This window comes from Chionomys nivalis, chromosome 9 (genome assembly GCF_950005125.1).
Source record: "Chionomys nivalis chromosome 9, mChiNiv1.1, whole genome shotgun sequence".
Classification (NCBI taxonomy): Eukaryota; Metazoa; Chordata; class Mammalia; order Rodentia; family Cricetidae; genus Chionomys; species Chionomys nivalis.
The window spans coordinates 5,926,248-5,953,623 of NC_080094.1; the positions used below are offsets into that span (position 1 = coordinate 5,926,248).

General features: G+C 52.2%; 1 protein-coding gene across 1 annotated transcript in view; it reads left to right on the top strand.

Annotated features, from left to right (window-relative positions):
- The window catches only part of Bmp7 (bone morphogenetic protein 7), a 64,139-nt gene that overhangs the window by 23,710 nt on the left and 13,053 nt on the right, over positions 1 to 27,376 (top strand). Inside the window, exons 2-3 of the mRNA XM_057781919.1 lie at positions 968 to 1,160; positions 23,268 to 23,416. Coding sequence (XP_057637902.1) covers positions 968 to 1,160; positions 23,268 to 23,416 — 342 coding nt within the window. The remainder of the gene's footprint in view (positions 1 to 967; positions 1,161 to 23,267; positions 23,417 to 27,376) is intronic.

The window sequence follows — 27,376 nt, forward strand, 5'->3', positions numbered from 1 at the left end:
GTGGAAGGGATGGGCTCCTTGTGCTCCAGAGGACAGGAGGAGAGCTGACACCAGGAGGCGTGCAGAGGGTTTCTGGAGAGTTCTCTCTGGCATGGTGGGCTGCCAGCAGCATGGTGTGGCTTCTCTTCCTATCTGGGAGGAGCATTTGTGTCGGTGATTGAACTCTCTCATGACGGCAGCATTTACACCATAGGAATTGGCAAACCCTGCTGAGAGCTGGTCATAATACAAGCAGACCATGACCAGACATCTCTAATTTTTAAAAGGATCCGCCATCATTCTTGTATGCCGCCCAGGGCTGAGAACCACTGTCCTACGCTGTCCCAGGACAGGCCTGCCAAGGTGCATGTTCTCACCAGTGGCAGTTACCTGCCATAACATCATCCGTCTCGCCGGGCGTGGTGGCGCACGCCTTTAATCCCAGCACTTGGGAGGCAGAGGCAGGCGGATCTCTGTGAGTTCGAGACCAGCCTGGTCTACAAGAGCTAGTTCCAGGACAGGCTCCAAAACCACAGAGAAACCCTGTCTCGAAAAACCAAAAAAAAAAACCAAAAAACAAAAAACATCATCCGTCTCTTGTGTGAATCTTAGGTCCCTCACACATCAGCCCCATTTTCCACATGGCAACACGGAGGTATTGGGACTCTTCACTGCTTCATTGCTTCTTAGTGACTGAGGCTGCATTCAAACCCAGTCCCGAGCTTCTAGGATTCCAGCTTGGTGGTTGTTGCTGTGGTCAGTGCTTTAGTTTCCCCAGCAAATTGGATACAGAGCTATGTTCTTGTTGCTCAAGATGCCCCTAACGTCTGGGCCTGTGACCATCCGGTCCACAGTGTGTCTATATGGGATGTGAGGTTTTCACAAAGGTTCCCTAAGGCAGTGTCCACCCAGCTCAGGTCAATTGCACGGACAGAGATCAACCAGATACTAAATGTCTTCGGTGCTGGTGTGCTCTCTTCCCCTCCAGTGGAACACGACAAGGAATTCTTCCACCCCCGCTACCACCATCGGGAGTTCCGGTTTGATCTTTCCAAGATCCCCGAGGGGGAAGCCGTGACTGCAGCTGAGTTCCGGATCTATAAGGACTACATCCGGGAGCGTTTTGACAACGAGACCTTCCAGATCAGAGTCTACCAGGTGCTCCAGGAGCACTCAGGCAGGTAGGTTCTGCCTCTGTGTGGAAGTGGGGTGCTGAGCTTCCGCTCACTGCAGAGAAAGGAGTGGGTGAAAGGCAGAGGGTGGGGCCAGGAACAGTCCTGGTGGCTTTCACTATTGGGCCCTACACCAGATGACCGTCTTAAAGTGTATGATGTGTACATGTTCTTTCAAACTACGACCCTACGCAGATTTGGTCAGGGATATCGGGAGACTAGGAAGCCTGGAGCCCGGGGCTGTGCCTCTCTAGACAGGCCTACATGAATGGTCTAGATTTGGTGGTGTGTTGAGGGGGAGGGGAGGGAAGGCTGGTGTTGATGATTCTTCCGCTCACCGCTCTAAGTCCAGGGTGATGTCAGACCACCAATAAAAATGACCATTTATAATCAAATGCTCTAAGGGGAGCGGGAAAAAAAGAAAAAACAAAAACAAAGAAACCAAAGCAAACAGCTGGAGAACTCTTGGCTGTCCGAGAGTTGCTAGGTCAGGGACCAAAAGTTTGTTTCGAAAGCACTTCTGGGGCCCCGAGAAAAGTAAAGAGCTCAGAGATAATGGGGGGCTGCCCTTCATGTACATCCCAAAGTTGCTTTGCAGTTGAGGTTGCCTTTCTTTGTGACCAGGCTTTTTTTTTTTTAATATTTATTTATTTATTTATTTATTTATTTATTTATTTATTTATTTATTATGTAGACAGTATTCTGTCTGTGTGTACGCCTGCAGGTCAGAAGAGGGCACCAGACCTCATTACAGATGGTTGTGAGCCACCATGTGGTTGCTGGGAATTGAACTCAGGACCTTTGGAAGAGCAGGCAGTGCTCTTAACCTCTGAGCCATCTCTCCAGCCCCCTGTGACCAGGATTTTGTGTTGAGGCTGTGAACTTCTGTCGTCCCCACAGACATGGTGGCACAGAAGTTAGTGGGAGAATCTTCAGCTAGGACGGGAACAGGGACGAGGGAACTGGTTCGGGCACTACTGTCGGGCAGCTCGTCTTGGTGGCTAAGGACACAACTTCTGTGGTGTGTCTCTGGTGGCTCACACCCATGTGTCACTTCAGATAGACACTAGCGCTCGGAAGTAAGGAGTCTGTGAAATGGGCACGATCGAAGTGTCCTAAGAGCACCGAGAAGGCCAGCCACGGGGACTTGGCCCAGCTTCTGAAGAACTCTCTGATAAAAGTTTAGTTTTGAACTGAGTCTGGTGCCGCTCAGCTACCCAGGAGGATTAGGATGTCTTGGTGACGTCCTGTCTCACACTGAAAGGTAAAATAAGATCTGGGGATGTTGCTCAGCGGTAGAGGACTTGCCTAGAACCCACAAGGCCTTGGGTTCCGTCCTCAATGCAACAAGGAAGGAAAAAAAGTTTCAGATGGATGGACAGACGCATGGAATACAGCTGAAGAGAGAAGCAGAGGCGACTGGGGTTTAGGCTTCCTTACACCACTGAGTCCTCAGTCCCTTCCCCAGGGGGCCTCTTCAGCTCGGGTTCTCTTTCCATGGATAAGCCCATCTTCCACTGTCTCCTGCTTATAGGTGGGGCAATTTGCTCAACACCTCCCGTCCTGAGTCTTTCAGACGCACACAGTTCCACAGGATAGACTGTGTTGCGCTGAGGGTCTCATATGTCTGTTGTCCACGAGTGTGAAGTAGCTGCTTCTGTGGGCCGTGCTGTGGGAAGACGTCTGTTCTCCCTTACTGTGTGGGTTGTAGGGATGAAACTCAGTTGGTTAGCTTTGGCGGCAAGCACCTTTACCCACTGAGCCGTCTTGCCTCCCACCCTCTGACTTTTTCTTTACCCAGGTTCTGAGGTAAGCCTCTCCCTGACCAGCCACCTTCCAGCCCTGCTGTCTCTTCCCGGAAGCATGTCTGCCTGAAGTTCTAGAACTGTGGCTGGGTTGTATACATGTGTGTATGTGCTCACCCACGCACCCGCATACCCACACACCCACACACGGCCTTCCCAAATGTCGCTGGGGTTCCTCCACCAGCCAGGGAGGAGAAAGCTGGTCCCCATGCACTCAGGAAAGCCTCTTGCCAAACTGTTTTGATCTTTGTCCCTCTGATGGGTGGCAGATGGCGTCCTAGTGTGGCTTTAATTTATGTTTACAGTCCCCACTGCCCTGCACCAAGCTCTACCCTGCATGACTTTCTTGCTCTAGAGGTAGGCAGTGAACGAGAGGGCAGGACTAGGCAGGAGCTGTGGTGCCTGGGGGCAGAAGGCAGTCATGCAGATCGACTTAGAATCTTCCCAGACACTCAGGTGTCCTGTGGGTCTTACTTTGGTCCCCAGGCCCGGTCTCATTTAGAGGACATGGCTCATTTTCCGGAGTTCCAACCACCTGCTGTGTACTTGGGAACATCAGCGCCACCATCGCCCGGCTTCCAGGGACTCTTTGTTTACAGAGCCACTTGGAATCAAATCCAGGTTTTCATGTAAACTGGGCAAGTGCTCTACCACTGAGCCACCCACCCCAGGCCATCGAGACTCTTAGCCAGACCACGTGTTTGATCTTTCTTGAAGGTCGATGGCTTAGAGAAGGCACATTCCCAGCAGTTATTCGTCAAAAAGTGGGGCCGCCACCTGTGCCCAGGGCTCTTGGCTGGTCTCCAGACCTGCCTCTCAGAATGCCTCATCGAGAGGTCCAACTTTGGGAATGTAGTCCTGCCTAGCCCACCCGGGATGGCTGACTGGTCATGGTCATACACACCCTCTTCTCCCATCTCTCCCTGCGGGAATATGTGCCCTCCTAGTGGCTGAGGGCCATTTGGTCTGCAGGTCACCTCTTACTTGTGCAGAACTGGCTTCCTGATACCACAACCTTTCATGCTTTTCCAGAGAAGGGAGCGTCTCTGACCTGTGCCTGTGCATACCTTCTGTATCCCGTGTTGGAAGGTGATGGAGGCCCAGAGACCCACAAGCCCTGCCAGGCAGTGTTTGTGGAAGTCAAGGCCACACCACTGATGAGACAATGGGTGCTGTGACTTATTTGTCAGCTACGTTTGTGTGCACATATGCCTGGTGCCGTTCCCAGAGGTCAGATAGTGGGAATAAATGGGGGGGCTGTGAGAGCCTGAATGCCATGTAAAGCTCTGGTTGGGGTGCATCCGAGTTCCCAGGATGCCACTCTAATGAAGTCTCACAAACAGGGTGGCCCAGAACATTAGGACTGGGATTCCTTGCAGGCTGGAACTTCAGAGTTAGACACAGTGGGGCCTGGCCCTTCTGAAACCTGCGTGTGTGTGTTGGGGGGGTATGTGTGTGTACGTGTGTGGTGTGTGTATGTGTGTGTACACGCACCTATATGCGAATGTGTTCTTGAAGTGTCCTGAGGCTGCTGTCAGCTGCTGGTGCTTTCCATGACCCCAGCTGTTTTTACCTGGGTTCCCTCCCGCTGCATCTCCTCCAGCAGGAGAGGGTCCACTCCACTCTACTCTGAGCGTGTCTGCATATGTCTACAGAAACACTGGTTCTGAATGAGGTCGGTTCCATTGAGAGATCTGTGGGTTAGGACTGGAATCTCCTCCGTTTTGGGGTACAGTTAGTCATCACAGGATGATGAGGAGATGTGAATTCGGGAGCAAGCGAAAAGCGAAGGGAAGGGCTTGGAGCTGCTGGGGTAGGTGGCGGGATGATGGGTGTCTGTTAGGCAGTCACCAGTGTCCTACTGAACTGAGGATGTTTGAGTGACAGACACCCTGTCAATAGAGGGCAGGGAAGAGTGTCTGTGGGGGAACCACAGGGTCCTGTGGTCATGTGAGGCAGGATGGAGAGAACTGCCAGTGCTGGGATGGGGTGATCCTCTTGGGCCTTGCGTAAGACAGCCTTTGTGTGTCTCCCCTCCACTCCTGAGACTCGGTGATGGATCCGCCATTTGGGGGAGGCGAGGAGGTATGGGTTGCCAGAGTTGCCAGGGGGACACATGGTGTAGGAGTTTCCCTGGCATGGGTGATGTGTTGCTGAGTGCCTGCCTCTGGGAGCAGGGGAGCCCTGGCTAGGCAGAGGAGGGGGACACAGAGCAGGTGGAAGTGATTGGCCTGGAAGGGGCAGAGTTGATTGACAGCAGGAAGGCGGGACTGTTGGGCTACTAAATATTCTTCCTGAGCCCCACGGACAGAAGCCATGTGGCCCTTCTCCAGGAGTTAAAAACCTTTAGCTTTGTCTGTTTTCTGGGTCACTTTTGAATGTAGGTGCTTCTCTGAGGCCCGGGGATGGCTAATCCAGCTTTGAGAACTCGGATTCAAACCCTGTTGCGTGCTCCTGGGAAGTCATGAGCTTGGAGCCTCAGTTTCCTCTTCTGGAAAGGAATGGGCTGTGGAGTTTCCCTGCCGGGGTGTGGGGGAGGATTTTAGGGACTGTCTTCCAGGCGGTAAGTGTTCCCTAAGCGCTCAGTCATTGTAGGAGGGAGAGAGACCATAGTAGAGAGCTTCAGCCTTTGGCAGAACCACCCTCTCTGGGCTTCAGCTTCTGAACACTTGAATTCTTTAGCCTAAGAATATGCCTGGGGACACAGGCCTGAGCTGGGTAGAGATGTATGGCTCTGTGGCGTGTCTCCGACTGTACATCTTCCATTAGAGCCTGCTCCTTGCCCAGTCCTCTGAGGAGCCCAGTGTCTGCCCCTCCACGAGTCTTTCCTCCCCCTGGGCTCTGGGCTTCGAGATAGAGAACATAACTATGCTGCCACCAGCTACCCAGCTGTTCAGGGCCTGGGACATCTGGCTCTCTGGCAGGCTCAGCTAAGCTCCAGAGACACTCCGGGGGTGCTGGGATTAGCCAGCTGTGGGCTGGCCTCTACATCTCTCCCCTGGGGGAGTCACTTCCCACCAAGTCCTCTTGATCTCTTAGAGTTGGAGGCCTTCCATGGCCCGTCCCTGCCTAAAGCCCCAGGCAGCTGAAAAGGCAGGAGAGGTATGCCACCCTCGGCCAGCTGTGGGAGAGCCAGGGCTCAGAGGTGGGCCTGAGGATGGTGGCTTGGTTCTGAAGGCTTTGCTGGGGTTGCTGGGGAGGATCAGGAGCTTAGTCTTACTTCCTGGACCTTGGGCCTGAGGCTGGACTAGCTAGCTTCCAGGACCTGAGTTTGCTTCTGCTCCATCCTCGGCCTAGGGGTCTCATTGGGCCCATCCTCAACCTGTGCTCTTGCTGGCAGCTTCCGGGTGTGCTCCTCCTGTACTGGAGGGGTATGCTTGCAACAGGAGCCCCAGGAGGCCAGGCCCTGTCACCACCAAGGTCAAGATGTTGTCTGCAGCTGGATGAAGAATGTCCCCTGCTCCATCACAGGGTCTTCGGCTGCCAGGAGGGTGACCTCAGTCTCTACAATGCCAGGACTTGGATCAACCCTGGCCTGAGTCACTGTGAGGAAGAAGGGGCTGTTTCTGCCTGTCCCTCCAGAGAGAGATTCAGGGCAGAGGAGGCCAAAGAGGTGGCTTACCAGCTCCCTCCTGAACCCAGTCCAGCCTTGCTTGTTCCTGAGTGCCCTAGGTGGGGACAGCAGCTTTCCCAGAACAGGCTCTTGCTTTCTACTCAGAAGAGGTGTCCTGTCTAGGGTGCCCCTGATATCTGAACAGGTACACACCTGTCCTGCAGCCCACTGCAGCCAACCTCCGAGGCGTCTCAGCTGCCTTTCCCCCTCAAGTCCAGGGTGAGCAGGTGGAGCATGGCCTTTTACCCACGCCAGGACAGGCTGTGCCGCTCTGCCTCAGGATACACATGGAGGACCACAGGCGTTTGGAGAAGCTTGTGGGAGCTGAGGGCAAGAAAATGTACATCTGGTCTCTACACGCCCCCACACACCAGTGGCCTCCAGGTGGCCTCTGGGGTGACACCTCATCTCACCTGTTCTCTGTGAGGACTTTCAGGTAGCCATCACTTTGGTTGCAGGCTCAGGACTTGGCATCCAGACTCCGGGAGGGTTTTCCTGTATCCAGGTTTAGGCAGGGGTCACAGGCACAGCGCAGAGACAGCACCAGAGTACTGGGGCGTGTCCTGTTTTAGTATTCTCTCTATGCAGTGTCATAGTGAGTACCCCACCTCCACAACGGGCCTTTTCAGTGTTACCCCTCTTCCACAGACTGCTTCAGAGGCGGGGTGGCTCAGCTGAGGACACACAGTCAGGAAGTGGCAAAGGGGGGCCTTGAACCCAGGTTTCTGAGACACCCCCACCTGCATTCTGGGCTGCAGTGAGAGTCTCAGCCGTGGCTATGCATTGGGTGGGCTGTCCAGGGTCTGTTAAAGCTACCAGCGTGGGTGGGTTGAGCTGGATGTTAGTATTTCTCCAGATAGCCCATGTGTGCCGGGCTCTGAGCAGGCGGCTTCCATCCCTTATGGCCCTGTCTTGGTTGAGTCCCCTGTCAATAAGTAGAACAGGGGTCACCCCTGCTTCAGCCCTGCCTAGCAATGGCCTGTTTGCCTGCAGACTTCCTCTTCTCACAGACAGAGCCCCACTCATGTTCCAGACTCTGTCCATTTCTCTGACATGGGGAAGGGACTAGCTGAGAATGAGTGGGGCGCTTCCAGAAGCTTCTGGCTTCTCCCTGCCCCTATTGGCCTCTGCATAGGCTTTTGTGTCTCCTTACTTTCACCTCTTGGCACGACCCCTCAGTCACAGGGCATTAGTGGGTCTGAGCTGCCTTAGCCGTGGGCAGTAGCTGGTGGCAGTTGTCCTGGAAGATCATGGGGGGCATGAAAAGCCTGGGTTAGGACCACCTGGGCGCCTCTGCCTGAGGCCCCTTTCTCAGGGCGCCACTCCAGACCCCAGCCCTGAGCCTTGGACAAGGTACAGTCAGTCCCTGGTGCTGCTTGGTTCCCCTCAGGGCCCCCTCAATGATTTGCAAGGATCATTCTGGAAAAAGCTTGCATTCAATACCACCCAGCAGGGCAGGACAGCAAGCCACTGTGTCCAATCTAGTTAGTTCTGGAAAGGCAGTCAGTTGGTCCTGTCCTGTGTCTTGGAGCCAAATGCCCACTGGCTTCCTGTCCTGTGGTCTGAGGCCAGCTGGTGGGCTTTGATGGCTGTTTTGATCTGTACTGTGTGCCTTTTCCTTCCTTCCATCACTCTTCCACAGCCTGGCTTCTTGGACTGGCTGGGCACCAGTTGGGTGTCAGTGGTAACAGGGCGTATCTGTGGGGCATGTGATAGAGTCCTGTGGGGGCTCATCATGGGGCTTACAGGGGGGCTCTCATTCTCTTGGACTCCTTCCAGCACTGAACCACGTGGAGTCAGTTGCTAGCCGGAGCCAGCATCATTGCAGACCTGTGGCATGGGGAGGGCTCTTTCCTACTGCTGGGTAGATCCGGGCAAGTTTGAGATGCAGTCCTCCGCCTCCTGTGACGTGTTGCTGCAGAAGAGATAGCTGTCCTCCTGAGTAACTATGACAGATGAGGGCAACTTGTCCATTCTCTTCCCCAATTCTATGAACTGGGTGATCGGTCAACTGGATTCCCAGCAGGGGAACTGAGGTAGAGAGGACAAACCACCTTCCTAGCTTGTCCTAGCATTATTGTGATGTCCAGGTCGCCACTTGTAGCCATCCCCAGTTCCGTGACTGTGGGGTTGGCAGCCTGCTGACCTGGCAGAGCCTCCTTGAGCACTGAGTGAATTCCGATGGGGTGGGTGGCCCTGGAGGCTGTGAGGGTGGCCCGGCTACAGAGACTGCTGGCGGAAGTGAAGTCTGAGGCACACGGTAGGCACTCAGGATGCCTGCTGCAGGAAAGGTTTGACCACTCTCAGCAGGGCAAAGCCTTCTTGTATGGCGGTGTCGTGCCACCACGAGGACATGCCCACAGGTACCTGCCACGTGTACGGGTGCCAACAGCGCCTTTGCTCATGGTCTGCCATACTCTCCTCGCTGCCTTGCTACCAATCCTACCTCAGCATCTGAATTCCATTTCCAAAAAGTGAAAATTGCCTGTAATTATACTGCTTTCGATTCTCTGCAAGCTTTGCTGTGATGATTGTAATCATATTACACAGAGCCAGGGGGCCGCCCAGGTGTCCAAGGGTCGGTAGACCCTCGTTGCCAGTGAGGGGGCAATGGCAGCGTGTGCCGGGGTCCTATGTTCCTGATGCTGGAATACATCTGAGGACAGTGGGCTTTAGGATCCGGCCTGTCTGGATAACTTGATCAGACGCTTTAATTCCAAAAGCACTCTGTTCTTGGATTGGGACCCCTGCTTCCCTATAGGAACCGATTTTTCCAAATGTATTAACATATGTGTTTCATATCAGGGCCTGTAATTGCTTTAGCCTTCTTGGCAGGAAACAAAGGGAATTAATATTTTTCAGTTTGGTTGTAAGCGGTCATCTGTAGCTGGGATAACAAATACCTTCTCAGATGCTGACTCGGTGAGGGTAGGGGAACAGGTGCCCCCAGAAGTGTTGTTTCTAAGAAGTAGGCTATTTCCGCGAAGGCCTCTGCTGTCTCATATTCTTGTCGGAAGACGGAATTCTCAAGGCTTTGTCAAACTCTGGTTTCTCCCTTTGTCTTCCTACCGTCACCCCATCAGTGCCATTTTCCTTCTTGGCTTTGCTTTTGCTGCTGCAGGAATGGAAGAAGAAAAGCTGACATTTGGTCTCTGTTCTAGCACGCTCTGCGCTAGTCTCCCTCTGGGAACCGAGGCAGGCATGACTAATGGATCACAGCACTCCTTCCCACAATTCCTCAGTGGAGCTGCATGAAAGGGGAGCAGCCATTGTCGCTCAAGGGAATCTGCCAGCAAGGGAAGCCTGCTTGGCCCCTCGCTCAGGTCAAGGTGTCTCCAGGGCCGATGGTGAGATGACCGGTGTGTGCACATGTGTATAAAGCAGAGGTTGACATCAGCCATCTCCCTCAACCATCTCCCCTTTCAGTTTTGAGATAGGGTCTTTCACTGAGTCTGCCGTTTGGCTGGATCTACTCGCCAGGAAGCCCCTGGGGCCCTCTTGTCTCTGCCTCCCCAGTGCTGGAATTGTAAGCGCACTGCCTTGCCAAGGACCTGAGTCTGGCCCGCAGCAACCTCCTAAAACCCACCTTCCCAGACCCTGAAATGAGGGCTTGTTACTAGGAGAAGAGTGGGGTGGGTCGGTGGGGAGATGCAGGGGAGGGTGGTGCTGTTCAGGGTCCCCAGCTGTGGTTTGCTCCCCTGCAGGGGGTTCAGAGGCAAAGTTGAATCCTCTTTCTGGAGTGCTCCCACCTCCATAGGCATCATTTCAGGCAGAGCTCCTGGCTTTGTGCTGGGGGCTTTCGACCTTTTTCTGGGGCAGGCTGATGGGAAGATGGGAGGTGTGCAGTGGCCTCTCCAGCCTCAATACACGAGATGCCGGTCACATCTCGCAACACCCAGGCGCAGGAGCGGAATAGCCCTGGGAGGCCTCAGAGCAGGCCACGCTTGGGGTGGAAAGTACCTCAGTTCCCTCCCAGCTTGTGCCTGCCTCCCCATGCCTGCTTCCCCATGCCTGCTGCCTCCCCATGGCTCCCACTGTCCACAGTGCCTGAATCCCACCCAGATTAGAGAGAAAAATCCAGACCCTCGATTCCAGCCTAGCTGTTTAGACAAAGATCCAGAGGCAATCAATTGTTAACACTTGCTTCCAAGGCGGGTCACAGATCAGAGAAAGGTGATCAAGCAAATGTGTCAAGATGCCATCTATAAACCTAGTCCTGTAGGAACAGAGGCAGGAGGATGACCACAAGTTCAAGTCCAGCCTTCTCTACGTAGAGACTTCCAAGCCAGCAAGGATAACATAGTGAGAGCCTGTCTTTAAACAAAGAAAGAAACACTGTCAAAGTGGGACCACAGATGTGCCTGGGGGCAGAGTGCTTGGCTGCTTGCCACAGGGCACCAGGCTTTATCTCCGCCCTATAAACCAAGCTAAAACATCCTAAGGATTTCAGCCTGGTACTCATGGGACACTGGACATAGCCTCATGTGATGTGTGGGGCCCTACCCTCCCGAGCAGGAAGCCAACTCATCAGGCCAGGCCTCTAGGCTCCTGGGCCTTGGTACCTGTTGGTGCTTGTATCCAGTGGACACTGGCCAGGCCCTGCCAGACACACCTGTCACTCAAGGTCTCTGTAGGTACCCAGGTGCTCTTTCCTTCCCCACCTCCTTTCTTGGACCTCCATGTGGGTCCTGGCACCAGATCTCAGGCAGCCCACTTGCGTTGAAGTCCTTGGCTGAAGGCCAGCCTCCGCCTTTTCGCACGCGTGAGAGGAGGTGAGTGTCCCACACTGCAGCCAGCAGGGCGTGCTTCACAGGCTTGTTCAGTGTCTGCCTGGCTCTCCACTCATGGCCAGTACCTACGCAGGAACCATTTTTCTTAGCTGTCCCCTTTCTCTTTCCTCCTCTGGTCCTCTGCTTCCTGAAACTTCCATTAGCCTAGCTGTGGAGAATCCTAAGCTTGGGAATGGTCACACCCACACTGTCAGTAACACAGCGGTAGAGGTTTTTGTTCGTCTAGTGTAAGAGTTTATTGAAGATCCCTTGCAAGCTGCACCGGTTTCCTTGGTGTGAGGGTACTTAAGCCGCTGGCTGGTACTGTAGACTTGGAGATGGTTGAGGTGTGAGGGGCTATTTTGCTCATTTTTCCTCTTGGTGAGATCCACTCGGACACAGTGCAGGACTGAGCCACAATGTTCATCTAGTGACACATTCAAACATCACAATGACACAGCAAGACTGTAGGAGGTTCCCCCAAGACACGGTGGGGAGTCCTATGGAGATTCCAAGTCAGCTCAGTGAGTCTGCTTGATGGTCCCCTGTCTGAGGCTGGTGGTGCAAAGGCGGGTCACTCCAGACGTTCCCTGGTTGTTGCATTTCTGAAATGCATTCCTGGCGGCCTCTGGGAGTAGTTCTCTCCTCCTGTGTGGGTCCTGGGGATCAAGCTCAGGTCACCATGCTTGGTGGCAAGCACCTCAGACCACTGAGGATCCTGTGGTCTTCGTACTTGGTCATCAGGCTTAGAGGCCAATGCCTTTACCTCCTGAGCCATCTCACTGGCCCAGGTGCCCCCACTTTGCATAATCCGGGTGAGGCAGGGGCATCATTCATTGGCCTCATATGTCTGTAAGTTCAAGAGTCTGTTAACTCTGCTATGATCTTGTGTATGCCCATGTGTTTGCTTGTTTGTGTGTAGGTGTGCATGTGTGTACTTGTGTGTGGAAGCCAAGGCAACCACAGGTATCACCCACGTTGGTGTTAGGGTTCCCCCCCCACTGGCCTGGAGCTCACCAAGTAGGCTAGCCTGGACAGCCAGCACACCCCAGAGATCTGCCTGTCCTTGCCTCCTCGGTGCTGAGATTACAGACACATGCTTCAGCTTTCACATGGGCCCTGGGGAATTGAGCCCAGGTCCGATGTTTGCAAGACAAGCACTTGGCCGGCTGATCCGCCTGTTTAGCTCTCTGACGTGGTTTTGGTACACCCACATGTCACGTCTTCCTGACTTAATTTGATTACTTGATAGGTGGTAATATTTCATTTGCATAAATCACTGATTGTCACTCAATGCCCCGTGGTTAGGGTTGGGCAGACGATAGTGTTGAGTTGCCAAAGGAAGGTTCGGAGACCATTCTCAACCGTTTCAGTTCACACTGAGCAGTGTAATTCACACGGAGTGGTGTGAACTTCCTCTGTCCCTGAGGGTAAGATGCAGCCTAAAGTACACTGTGGAGGGCCTCAGGGCAGGGAGCAGCCTGTCTTCCACAGGCATGGCGTCCCTTGCTTCTGTCTGCAGCTCCCTGCCTTGCCGCTTTCAGGTTCAATTTCTTGCTGCGCCCTGCTCCCCTCCCCTTCTGGTCTCTGGGTTTTGAAATCTTAAGAGTTGGTCTGTGGTTCTTTTTTTCTTCAGGTTGGAAAGATGACGCGGCGGGGAAGCTGTCAGTGTCGACTAGTTGATGTCGTGAGTGTTCTTGAGGAGTCTGAGGTCACCTTGCCCTATTTCAGTCTCGAGCTGGAGGCTGGAGGAAGTGGGGCAACCAGGGAAAGTCTGGAAAGATCCGCCTTTGCACCACAGCCTCAGTCAGGGGTCCATCAAGAGGACACGGAGCTGACTCAGAATCTCCACAGGGCTCCCCACAGTTTCTTGGGGGGGCTCCTAAGATCTCGCTGTGTCACCGTGATGATGTTTGATTTGTCACTAGGTGAACAGTATGGCTCAGTCCTTGCACTGTGTCTAAGTGAATCTCACCAACGGGGGAGGAGAATGAGTAGACAGCCCCTCCCCCCTTCCAGTCTCCGAGTCTCCAGCACCAGCCAGGATTCCTGTGGGAGGTGAGAGGAGAGGGGCTCGGAGCAGGACCAGTGGGTAAAGGCCCCAGGGAATTGGGGGAATCCGATCCGTTTCTGGTGACACCTGTAAGTTTGAAAAAAAAAGTTACTCTTTATTCTTTAATTTCTTTAAATACATAGCATACATATTCATTGTAAGTATTGTGTGTGTGTCTGTGTGTGTGTATGTGTGTGTGTGTGTATGCATGTGCACACGCACAGATCAGAGGACAATTTGTAGAAGTCAGTTCTCTGCTTCTGGGGTCCTGGGGATGGAACTCAGGTCATCATCTTGGTGGCAAGCGCCTCAAGCCACGGCGTCATCTCGAGTCCCTTCGGAGCCTTTAATATCCTTACGCACATACAGTTTTGAATCTCTGAGGGTCAGTGGTACACATTTGCTTATTTCACTGCAGAGCCCTTTTGACCGTTGGCCCTCTGCTAATGAGGTAAACTCCGGAGATCTTGATGAGTTTCAAACCTGTCTTCTTGCAGACAGGCTCCTGAAGCCCTGATGGTGAAATGGCTGCTCCTCATTCCCTGCCTGTGACAGCACAGCCTTCTGGTTGCTGTGTAGGCTGTCTCGGGCCCTCCACGGATGCCTGGTGGGCTTCCTCAGTGGGCAGCCTGCCAGTCCTGGGCTGGATGGGAAGGCGGTGGGTGGCCCCCCAGCTCATGCCCTGGCAGGAGGTGTTGCGGCTTCTCATCTGTTTTTCCACCTTTCTCCCGAACGACTTAATTTTGGTCTTCCTGGATGTGTAGGGCCTCAAGAGAGTGGTTTATAAAAAGCGCCGGGCCTCTCTGACTTCACCGTCAGGGCCGTTTGTGTCCTAACTCTGAGGTGGGCAGCTCCAGGCGCCTGGCGACCCGACCCTGCGGGGCCAACTTCGTCTCAGGACTTTGATCTTCCTCCTGGGCCTCCCTGCGGCCTGGAGTGTGCCTGCTGGGCTGGCTCCAGGTACACCAGCCAAGGGCCTTCTCTCCTGACTCATGGGGCCTCTACCCACATGACATCATGCTAGCCTGCGAATGCTCTGTTCGCTCTCTGGATTTCTCTCCCACTGCAATGTTCTCTCTCTTTCTCTCTTTCTCCCTCCCCCCATCATGTCCAGAAGAGGGACGGTGTGGAAGGCACGGAGGGAGGGAGTATCTGGCAAAGATTTTGCCACTCAATGCGCTCCCTACTTTCTGGGTCTTAGCATCTGACTTACAGTGGCCAGAAGCCTGCAGGCTGTGGCCCCGCCCACCTCTGTCACCACAGCTGCTTGCACCCTCTCCTCACTGGTCTCTGATCACACCTTCCACACTTCTGTTCCCTCTGTCAGGCACACTTGTCCCCGCCGTATGGGTTGTATTGGCTTTGCTCATTCTTCTTTTCTTGTCCTGTTGGGGTGTCCCTGGGAACCTCCTTCCCTTGGAAGTCTTGTATTTTTGCTGTTTCCTTGATCTTTGTCAGCATCTTGCCTGCCCAATTTGGGTATTGCTGTCCTTGCTTCTGGTCCTCAAACCCCATTCTGGCTGCCATTGTCCCTCCAGCTTCTGACACTGGCATAAGGTTGAGAGGCAAGCCATCCCAATGGTGAAAGGGTTGCTGCAACAATGGACCACACATTTAATGGCTTAAAATACAAATTCTAGGACTGAGGAGATGGCTCAGTGGGTAAAGTCCTTGCTGCCTAAGCATCCTGAGTCTGGATGCTCATCACATACACAAAAGCTGGGAACTGCTGGGAACACTGGCCACACCTTTAACCCCAGCATTTGTGATGGGGCCAGGCGGGACCAGGTAGAGCTCTGTGAATTTGGGGCCAGCCTGGTCTATACAGGGAGACCCTGCTTTTGATTGTAGTGCAAATTTATAATCCAAGTGTTGGAGGGTAGAGACAAATGGATCCTGGGGCTCTTGCTGACTGGCTGGGCTGGTCAACCCTGAGCATGAGAGCTCTGGGCTCACAGAAAGACTTTATCTCGGAGACTAAGATGGTGAATTACCAAAGTCACCAGATATCTGCATTGGACTCCTGGGGAGGCCTTGGTTCCTAACCTTTCCTGGCTTCTGGGAGTGTCCTTTCTCATTTTATGCTGACGTCTGACTCTCTGCTTTCTCAACTCTGTGGTGACTTGGGATTCCCTGGAGAATTGCCTCAGTTCAGGTGTCCCCTATGTCTTCTCTTTGGACTCCTTCTGCCATTTAAGACAGCACACTCAGGTCCTAGCCCTCCACTCAGGACTTCTGAGGGTGTATTCTTCTGTTGGCCTCTCTGCTCAAGTCCGTTTTCTTTTGTTTGGTGGTGGAGTCATTCAGTCCAGAATCTAATGCATCCTTGCCTGTCACCTCCTGTAGCATGCAGTGTGATTTCTGGCTGTCATTGTCCCAGTGAAGATTGCTCAAAGTGTTTTCTCTGTAACAGCCTGGGGCACTGGCCCAGCAGACACCCTGATCCCTAGTCCTCTCCACTACTCTGTGGAGATGGCTGTTGGACCTGCAACACAGGAGGCAGAGAGGTTAGGTGAACAGGTGCCTGGCTGTAGCCCTGAACCAGGCCTCCTGGAGAGACCCTGGGGATTCCAAAGGCTATTCTTTCCATCTGAAAAAAGTGTCTGCTCCTTGCAGGTGGTGAGCCGTGCCTGAGGGCCCCTGCAGGTGGTCAGCTCTGCCTGAGGGTCTCTGCAGGTGGTCAGCTGTGCCTGAGGGCTCCTGGGGGAGCTACAACTGTGTCTCGGGCGGTGATATTGGGGACCCCTGTCAATTCTGAAGCTTGAATCCAGGGCTTGGTGTCTGTTAAGTAAGCACTCTTACTGAGCTACACCCCTCTCTTTCTGTAATTCCCCCATCTGTCTCCTTTTGTCTCTGTCTCTCCCATACTTTTATTTTGAGGCAGACTTGAGATTTCCCAGGCTGGCCTTGGGTCTGTAATTGTCCTAACAGTTGGAATTGTAGGCCTACACCACCATACCTGACTTGAAGAATGTTTAATCACACCACTTTAGATTTTATGGCTGTCACCCAGATCCTTCCTCTTGTCCAGCCACCAGCAGCAGCATGATGACACAAACACTCCTCATCTTCAGCTGCAGCTAAGATGTTTTGCAGGGATTCCGAGGTTCTCCCGGGCCCTCAAGACACTGGGCGCTGGGGTGCTGGACCCCTTGGCGGTGGTCGAATACGGCACGTCCCCCAAGGCTGGGTACTGGGTTCTGAAACAAGCCTTCACGTGCAGTGGTGTGCCCTCAGATTTTCCAGAGGCCCCTGGGGTCTTTTCTTCTTCTTTTTTTCAGTAAGCTTTGGTGGTCTTCATGTGAGGAAATGTGGCCATCCCCAGGGGAGTGGTTGATGGCCCCTGGGGATTGCAGACTAGAAATAGCCTCGGAGTAGTCAGAAGTCCCAGACAGGACTCTCCATCCTCCCACATTGGCGATTTAAAATACTCACTTTCCACAGCGGTAGAATTTTCCAGGGGAGGGTGTGTTGTGAGTCCCAGTGTGTGTGTGTGTGTGTGTGTGTGTGTGTGTGTGTGTGTGTGTAGGGCGCTCCTCCCTCTTCTCCAGGGTTAGGTTTCTGCTGTCCACAGGTTTCCTTTGGAGGAGGGGCCCTGGACCCAGCGGCTTGCAGTCCACAGTCAGGTGGTTAATTATTAACATCGTAGAGCCAGCATCAGGGTCAGCTGGGGTTCACACCTTACAGAGCAGGACTCTGGGAAAACCTGGGTTTCTGGAGGGGAGAAGGTGACCTTCTGTGTCTTGATGCTGTTTCTGTGTGTGAGTACAATGTGTGTGTGAGTGTGTGAATAGTGTGGTATGTGGTGTGTGTGTGTGAAAGTGTATGTCTATGTCCTGAAGAATATCCTGAAGACTGTTTTGTTTTGTATTGAAACATTTAAAAACTTTGTTTTTATTTTTTGTGTTTTGTGTTTTGCCTGCATGCTGGTGTGTGCACTGCATGCATGTTGGTGTGTGCACTGCATGCATTCTGGTGTGTGCACTACATGCATGCTGGTGTGTGCACTACATGCATGTTGGTATGTGCATTATGTGTCTTCTGGTGTGTGCATTACATGCATGTTGGTGTGTGCACTACATGCATTGTTTTTGCTTGCACTGCATGCATGCAGTACCCACAGAGGCAAGAAGAGGGGACTGGATCCCCTGGAACTGGAGTTATAGATGGTTGTGAGACACCATGTGGGTACTGGGAACTGAACCCCATGTCTTCGAGAACAGCAAGTGTTCTTAACCACCTGCACTTTGTTTTTGAGACAGGGTCTGTCACCTGGAACTGAACAGGTAGGCTAGGCTAGATTGGCTGGGCTGTGAGCCCAGGGATGACCTGTCCTCTGCCTCCTAGTGCTGCCTCTAGTGCGTGTGCCACCATGTCTGGCTCTTTTACATGGAATCTGGGAATGAAACTCAGGTCTTCATGTTTGTGTTGGTAAATACTTTATCAACCAAGCCATCTCCACAGTCTTTGCTATTCCTTTAAGAATTAGTGGTGGCAACAGTCGGGAGTGCATGCCCTGAGATCTGCTCTCTGCCTCTCCTGAGCTTGGCAGACAGGGCCACGCTATACATGTCCGTGCAGTGGAAAATTAGTCCCGTCACACCGTGTTTTCTGGAAAGACCACGAGAACACAGGAATGTGTTGCCCAGACAGTCAGGGCTTTGTTTTTTCAAGATTTATTTAATGTGCAGTAGTGTTTTGCCTGTGTACACTCTGTGTGAGGGAGTCAGATTCCCTAGAACTGGAGTTACAGACAGTTGTGAGCTGCCATGTGGGTGCTGGGAATTGAGCCCAAGTCCTCTGGAAGAACAGCCAGTGGTCTTAACTACTGAGCCATCTCTCTAGCCCTGACAATCAGGGTTTTGAGAGCCATGTATGTTTGCAGAATTGAGATTTGGAATGCTCCCTTTCCACCCTCTAGAGTATACACAAGCAGGCTTCCTGTGTAAGGGCTGCAAACTTTAGGAAGTTATTTCTGCAAGGCGCTGCCCTGTGTATTGTACATCACCCTCGAGCTTTATCCATCTAAAAAGATAGAGCATAACTTAGCACGTCTCTCAGCCCTCATCAGAGGAGCTTCTGTTTGCAGTAGATGGTGTTTAACACAGAGACCCATAGCTGACCAGGGTTTAGAGAATAAGAGACAATGGTATGCTCAGCCTTAAGTGGTACATCTCTGTCACACACAGACACACACAGACACACACAGACACACACACACGGCTCAGGGATTGTCCCTTGCAGCGTGTAAGAGCCAGAGGTGGTGGGTGACTGCAAAGAAACATTGTCCCCTAGACACAACAGGGCAGCAGCAGCAGATATGACACACAGCAGGTGTGACAGTGTGCACAAGATCTGTTTAAGCACTGGCCAGAAAAAAAAGTACAGTATGGAGGGGGAGGGGGCACTAAATCCCACCCCTAGCTGGGTTTGTGTGAGACTGACAGTATGGAGAGCGGAGGGGGCACTAAGTCCCACCCCTAGCTGGGTTTATGTGTGGGAATAACAGAGAGAGTGTGTGCGTACATCTTCCCACAAGTCTATCTCTTGGGTGCGTATGCACATGTATTTGGCGGCCAGAGTTTGGAATCAGATGTCATCCCCAGGAAGGCAAACTGTTTTAGTATTTGAGACAGCACTTCTCACTGAACCTGGTGCCCATCAGTTCAGCTAGGTTGGCTGCTGACCGAAACCCAGGATCCTTCTGTCTGCCTTCCACACACTGCCACACCCAGCTTTGTACATAGGTACTGGGGACTTGAACTTGGGTCCTCATGCTTGTCTGCCTTCCAGTTTTGTACCTAGGTACTGGGGATTTGAACTTGGGTCCTCATGCATGTCTGCCTTCCATGTACTGCAGCGCCCAGTTTTGTACATAGGCGCTGGGGACTTGAACTTGGGTCCTCATGCTTGTCTGCCTTCCAGTTTTGTACATAGGCACTGGGGATTTGAACTTGGGTCCTCATACTTATACTGCAATCACTTTGATGACTGAACTATCTGCCTGTTCTTTATAGCCTTCACATTTGCTCGTTAGTTTGCAGAGGACAGCCTGGGCTCCCCTCTCTGCCTTGTGGATTCTGGGAACTGAACTCTGGTCATCAGGCTCGGCAACAAGCACCTTGCCTATTCTAGTTTTTATTTGCCTTTCCCTGACAGCTGATGCAGCTGGGCCTGTTTTTCCTATCCACTGGCTGTTTGGCCATCTTTGGAGAACAGTCTATCAAAATTGACTGCATTTGTCTGGTGCTGCCCATGTCCCACACAGTGCAGGTGCAGGGGTGATAGCAGGTGCCGCACAGGACCTAACAGATCCTGTATCTCCCTCCCTCCCTGCTGAGATGTGACCTGGGAGTTGGGAGAGGGGGACAAGGCTTAGGGATAAAGGTTCTTGAATTAGATTTCCTGTGCCTCCATCTAGTTTCACCATGTATAAGACTTGCCCCTGGGACAATGACAACATGTCCCCATGCTCACATGTGTGAAATAGGAACCATATCTACAGCCTGGAACTCACTACATAAGTCAGGTTCACAGCAGTCCTGCGTCGGCCTCCCCAGTGCTGGGATTATGGGCGTGTGCCACCGTGCCCAACTTGGGAGTGACATCTTAACATGACGGAGGGCCGGGGGAAGTTCAGAGTGCCGGCTTGGAAAGCACCCAGGCTCCAGGAGCGGGGAAGGTAAATGAATGCGTGTCTGTTCTTGGGGCCCCAGCACCTGCACCTTCTCCACCTCTGTACTCACCTGGGAAGGGCAGCAGCCATTGTGTTCTAGGTAAATAAGAATGTCCCAGAGGTACATTCACCACTCGTTCTCTCTCTCTGTTGTATGACCAGTGTTCCTTTGCAATACTACGAGAGGGACCGGGAATCCAGTTTCCCACTCAGTTGAGTGTCCCTGCTGTCCCTTGCCTGTGGTCCCGCCTCTGTTCTGGTAAGGTGTCTCTACATCTTCATCCCACTCCTGCCCCCTCAGATAAGGCGTGGCTCTTGCATGCCTGAGATAAATGGCAAACTCCGATGGCTGTGGGGAGTGGCCGCCTTCATGGTGATGTGGGGATGAATCACTTCTGGCCTGACACATCTGGCCTCAGTGTCCTGGCCTTTAATGAAAGAAGTCTTAGCATCCATGGGCAGGGCAGCCTGTGTGAAGGCTTGCTCTGTCCCCTGGTCACAAGGATTGTTCCCTGTGCCAGCATCTGCTCCCACCTTCCCGCACATCTGGTTTCCTAGCAACGTCACCACCCAAGTTCCTCATCTCGTGCTTGGAGCAGATGTCCCGAAGTGACTTGGAGTGGCTTCTTTTTGCTCCCTTCCGCTGACTGTCAGGGTAGCCAGCTGCTTCATTGACAGTCCTGGGAGTTCTCCAGAATCAGGGAAGCCATCAGGCAAGTCGGAGATGAGGCCAGCCAGATTTCTCTATGTGTGGCTTTGAAAGCCATGTAAGATATTCTCCAAACAAGATTTTAAAGTCACCTCTAAAGGGACATCAGAGTAGAAGAAGTAAGTGTGTCTTAAAGACTCGGTCATTGTTTTCATTCAACTTGGACATTGAAGTCAAACTTAGGGTCTTTCAAACACTGTGTGACCCTAACAGGGCTTCCTTGCCTCTGTAATAAGTAACCAAGAGGTCAGACAACTGAGGATCTGGAGGACTTTGGGCCCTGAGGAATGACATAGGTTCTTACCTCGTGGCTGATTTACTGGTTTAAGATCAGAACTTGTAGCACCTTAGTCTGTTTCTGCTGCTGCAACAAATTGCCCAAGACTGGGAAACTTACAAGAACAGAAATTTATGTCATAGTTTTGGAGGCTGGTGGTCAAAGCGTTGGTGGGATCTGTGTTCTGCGAATGTTACTGTTTCAAGTTGGCACCTTGTTACTCTGTCCTGGCACAGTGAACTGCAGAAAGTTCAAAGGGCTCAAATACTGTCCCTCTACACCCCTCACAAGGGCTTGTCCATTCACGAGGACAGTGCCTTCATAGCACGATCACCCCCTAATACTGTCACATTGTGTATTAGTTTTCAACATGAGCATGGGAAGGGACACGGTGTTCCAGCTGAAGCAATGATGTAATTCAACGTTTTCTAAGTCAGGTGTAGGGGAGTGTGCATGAAAACCATCCACGCCCCCACCTGTGGTCTCTGTGTTGTCATCCATGTCTGCAGTGCCCGCCACCACTCCTAAGCCTGGGTATGTGATGTACATAAACCACCTAGGTTCTCTGTGCCTAGACTGTTGGCTGGAGGGATGAGAAGGAGAAGACACAGCTAAGAGTATACATTGGTGACTTTGACCCGTGAGCCCGCCGGTGTCTCACACCTACCTTGGCACTGACTGTGGATCTGACTAAGGTCTGCCCACAGCTCTGCTCCCTGGCTTGTGTGTGTGGATGCCCCTGGTGACTGTAGACTGCACTGTGGCTCTCAGCAGGGAGAATCTGCAGACCTCTGAGATGAATGGGACCGATGACTAGAGATGGCCAGCAGTAGTTAGTAGGAGGAGGGGACTGGGACCAACGGGAGACTTTCTAGACTGGCACTGTGTGTTGGCTCTGGTTGCTGGGTTAGTGGGACACACTGCAACAGGTCTGATTTGTCGAAGACTCTGAGAGTTGAGTGAAACACGTCCAGACATGCCTTTTACATCTCAGTATCTGCCTAGCGGTGTGGGCAGGATTCTCCAGCTCCTGGGGTTGTTGTGAGGACTCAGCGACAGCATGCTTTTGACCCCAGAGCCTGGAGAGTGATCTGTGCCCAACCAACAGGTGCCATACTGATGTCTGTGTGTGAGCCACAAAACAAACGCTGTTCCCAGGAAAGGTGGTAACTACAGGGCTGATGACAACTGTCAGGGGCCCAGGGAAGGGTCCAACGTGGAGAGGAGCTGCACTGTACCCCAGTGCCCAGCACAGCATAGGATCTGTTGTATTTAGTTAACCACTGAAAGGTCTCAAAATGTGGAAACCAAGTCTTGATAACTAAAAATCCACAAGAGCTGTTATGAATGCCTTATATATTGTATGCAGTGGTGGGGTGGTATTCCTCTACCCACCTATCCATCCATCTTCCACATACCTACACGTCCATCCACCCCCACCTATCAATCCATCTGTTTATCTCATCCATACCTCTATTCACTGATTCATCCATATGTCATCTACCCATCAACTATCATCTATTCTATCAATTCACCTATTATCCATTCATCCATCTATCCACTTATCCATCCATGCATCCAGCTATCCACCCATCCATCCATCTGCTCACCCACTCATCCATTATCTCTTTGTCTTTCATCTATCTACCTACATACTTACCTCCCTCCCTCCTCACCTGTTTCATCTATCTATTCATCTGCTCGCTTGGCCTATCCATTGATCTATCTACCCATCCTCCTATCCATAAATCCATCTGTTGCTCCAACTCTCAGCCAGTTAGCCAGCCGTTTTCCACCTCTTATCGGGTGAATTATGGCTTTACCTTGCATGGAGCTCTTGGTGTGGTGCCAGATACATGGTGAATGATCTCCTTGGCATCACCTTCAGCCCCAGCAACTTTCAGGCTGTGTAGTTCCTGCCTCTCCTGTGTCTTGTTAGGGTCCCCTGACATCTGGTAGAGTGAAATGGCTTTGTACCAGCTTCCTATTCCTGTGTGTACCTGTGTTTCTCTGTACGTTCTTTCCCCATCACGGCTGCTAAGTGGCCGTTGTGCCCCGGTCCTTTTCTGACAAGCCTGTGTGTAGGGGACTAGTGCCTTGCCCCCACTTGTCCTGTTACATAGAGCTTCCCCTGTCTGCTAAGCTGCAGGCTGTCAGGGTGGCCGAGCCATGACCTGCCTAACCTCAAGTCGTGTGTCTCTCTCCTCTTTCCAGGGAGTCGGACCTCTTCTTGCTGGACAGTCGTACCCTCTGGGCTTCTGAGGAGGGCTGGCTGGTGTTTGACATAACAGCCACCAGCAACCACTGGGTGGTCAACCCTAGACACAACCTGGGCCTGCAACTCTCCGTGGAGACCTTGGATGGTGAGTCTCAGACACCAACACCTCTAGCCCCCGTGAACCCCATGCTTCCAAGCCTCCAAGGAGGCTCGGCAGCAACCCACAAGCTTGTTTTTGCACGAGTCAGTATCCTCTGGTGCCCCCATCTCAACCAGACCTCAGGAGTCTAGCTTCTTTTCTGAACCCAGCAAACCCTCTTGCATTCCACAGAAGATTGGGAGTTGGGCAAGATGGGCCAGCGATGGCTTCACTGCTTACAGCTGTCCTGCATCAGCAGGGTTTGCAGTCATGTGACATGTGTAGAATCCTGGGTCAACCCAGATCTGCTACATGAGAACTGCACAAGACCAGAGCCCTGAGGTGGCATAACACACACAGCACAGCAGGGCGTACCAGACAGGTTTGTCAGCTTGTTACCCTTGGCACTCCTGGTGTCCTGGGCAATGGAGCATGGTTGCTGGCATCCCCAACCTTCTAAGCATTTGATTCAGGTAGTATCACCCCAGAATGTCTTCAGACATGGCCAGATGTTCTCTGTGGGGTGACATTGAAGTACTGAAGTCACATCGGTGGAGAAGTCGTTGTTAGCTGGTCCTTCCTGGCATCTCTCACTCTCTCTCACATGTGTGTAATGGGCATGAGCACATGAGTGGAGGTGACCTCAGAGGCCTGAAGAGGGCAGCAGACAGATCCATTGGGACTGGATGCAGGTGGTTTCTAGGTGAATGATTGGGTACTGAGAATGAGCTTGGGTCTTCTGCAAGAGCAGAAAGTGATCTTAATCTCGAGCCATCTTTCCAGCCCCTTTCCACCAGGTATTATATTATTGTTGTTGTTGGTTTTGTTTGTTTTGGTTTGTTTTTTGAGACAAGGTTTCTTTGTGTAGCCTTGGCTGTCCTGGATGAAAGGCATGCACCATGACCACCCTGGCACCTTCCCACCGGTTTTAAGGGGAAAAGGAAAGCAAATTGTTTTCATTCATTTTGGAATAGGAAATACTCATTCCTCCATAGTCAACATGATAGAAATGTGTCACAGTAAATAGTCCCACCCCCAATTTCCTTCCCCCAGATTCTGAGTTCCACTTTTCAGAAATAACTTCTGATTAGCACTCATGGGTGCCTTTACAGGAATGATGTCTGGGTGCTTAAAAGCTTAGGTATAGATTCTGATCTCTGTTTCACTTCTCATACAAATGATGGTGCAGACAGACTTTTCTCGTTGGATTTCTTTGGGACTGCCAGCTCCCCAATAATGACACAGAGACTTATTATTATGAAAGACTGGACTTTAGCTCAGGCTTGTTTCCAGCTAGCTCTTATAACTTAAATTAACCTGTTTCTATAAATCTATATTCTTCCACGAGGTTTTTTACCTCTCTTCCATTCTGTGTGTCTGACTCCTTCCTTGTCTTGCTGGTGTCTAGAGTCATCCCTTTGAGTTCCTCTCTCTCCCAGAAGCCCCACCTAACCTGTTTCTGCTTAGCTACTGTCATTCAACTCTTATTAAACCAATCAGAAGGGGCCTTAGCAAAGACACATCTTCACAGTGTACAATAAGATTACCCCACAACATGATGGGTGTGTCTTAGTTACTTTCCTGTTCCTGAGACAGAACGCCATGACTGGGGTGATGCCATAGACAAAAGGATTATTCTGGCTTAAAGTTCCTGAGGGTTAGGGTCCATTATGGTGAGGACAGTGTGACAGCAGGTAGTGGAAATGACGACAGGAACAGAAACAGAGAGTGTGCATCTGCAAACATAAAACATAAAACAGCAGCCAGACGGAGGCGGGGCACTTTACTCTCAAAGCCCGCCCCCAGTGACACACTTCCTCCAGCAAGGCTGCACCAACTAAACCTCCCCAAACAGCGCCATCCTCTGGTTTCTCTGTAGCTTTGGAACCTGTCCTGGAACTCACTCTGTAGACCAGGCTGGCCTCGAACTCACAGAGTTCTGCCTGCCTCTGCCTCCCGAGTGCTGAAAATAAAGGCATGTGGCACCACTGCCTGGTATATGGGGACGTTTCTTATTCAAACCACCACAGTGTTCGGATGACAGCTTGTCTTGGAGTTTGGTCCCATCATCTATTAACGAGTTTCTAATTCACTTTAAGGTGTGTTTTATGACCACACATTATAAGTGTCTAGACCCATGCTCTCCCGTGACTTTAGACCTGTCTGAATCTTTGCAGTCTCGTCCCCAGCAGGCAGGTGGGAAGGTGGTAGAAGGAGAGAAATCCAAGTAAGTTGACCTCTGACACCCACACACGTACAGTTACATGTGTGTGCCTCCCAGGGGGTTTACCAGGGCACCTTTCAAAATGTGGATTCAAACTGAATAGGTGTGGGGTACAGGGAGCCTGTCTTTCCAGACAGCCTTCCCTGCTCCCCAGGCTGCTGGTCCCCAACACACACTGTGAATGGTCCAGACTTAGATGTGACTGTCACTACCACTGTGTGGATTGATGGTTTCCACTCTGTGACTCTTGGAGGTAGTACTGAGGTGAGGAGCCTGACTCCAGCCCTTTCCTTCTGAGTGGGTTAAGGTCACGTCTGAACTCGACTCTGCTTGTGGTACTTACACTTTATATCTTCACCCTGCCCCATTTAGAGTCCTCCCGGATGCCCCCAGCAGTGTGGTGGGTTCCTGCTGCCCCTCCTCAGCCGTCTGAGCTGTCACACCTGACCTTCCTTACTAAGAACCACAGGACAGTGGCACCTTGGGTCTCATAGCATGTCTCTTCTCCCAAGGGAGGTGCTGTGTATGAGAGAGGGTCACAGTGCTGTTGTTGCCTCGTCAGGCCCCAAGATGCCCAATAACATGGCTATGAGACACCCTTGGGGACTTGCTCTTGGGGAGTGTGGATGGGGCCTGTGTGCTCAGGTGACTCCAATGGACTTCTCTCTGGAGACCACCGGATGGGGAAGACCATGAGCCTTAGGCTAGAAAGTGTCAGTTCTCCTGCCCCGAAGCACTTCCTCAGAGGTGCTCACTCACACAGCCAATGGCCTCTACATATCCATCTGGATGGTCTGAGACAGTCCTTCCCTGCTCAGGGGGACCAAGGAAAGGCCTTCCTGGGAAAGCTGGACACTGGGCAAGCACGCCTTCCCTTCTGTGCCTTACCCGGAGGGCAGGTACAGCCTAAGTCATAAGCCTGTCATGCCTAGCTGTTGCCATTTACTACCGCACAGGCAAACTAAACTGCCACAGACACCCTGACAGCAGGAGCTGTTATTGGCCAGAAAAGGGTTGTTCTTTGATAATTTGCCCTTGCCACCAAACTAGGGAGCAGCAGCACTGGGATACGAACCTGGGCCACCTGGCTCTTGAGGCTGAGCTCTAAGCACCAGGCTGCTCTACCTCAAAGTCTGGCAAGGAGAGGAGAGTACTAGCCACTGAGTACCAGTCACCAAAGAGGAAAATCAAACCTGAGCCAACTGAGCCAGCAGGACCGGCAGGGCACGGACACTCAGGACCCACTGAGTCAAGCTGGAAGTCTCGTCCCCAGCAGGCAGGTGGGAAGGTGGTAGAAGGAGAGAAATCCAAGTAAGTTGACCTCTGACACCCACACACGTACAGTTACATGTGTGTGCCTCCCAGGGGGTTTACCAGGGCACCTTTCAAAATGTGGATTCAAACTGAATAGGTGTGGGGTACAGGGAGCCTGTCTTTCCAGACAGCCTTCCCTGCTCCCCAGGCTGCTGGTCCCCAACACACACTGTGAATGGTCCAGACTTAGATGTGACTGTCACTACCACTGTGTGGATTGATGGTTTCCACTCTGTGACTCTTGGAGGTAGTACTGAGGTGAGGAGCCTGACTCCAGCCCTTTCCTTCTGAGTGGGTTAAGGTCACGTCTGAACTCGACTCTGCTTGTGGTACTTACACTTTATATCTTCACCCTGCCCCATTTAGAGTCCTCCCGGATGCCCCCAGCAGTGTGGTGGGTTCCTGCTGCCCCTCCTCAGCCGTCTGAG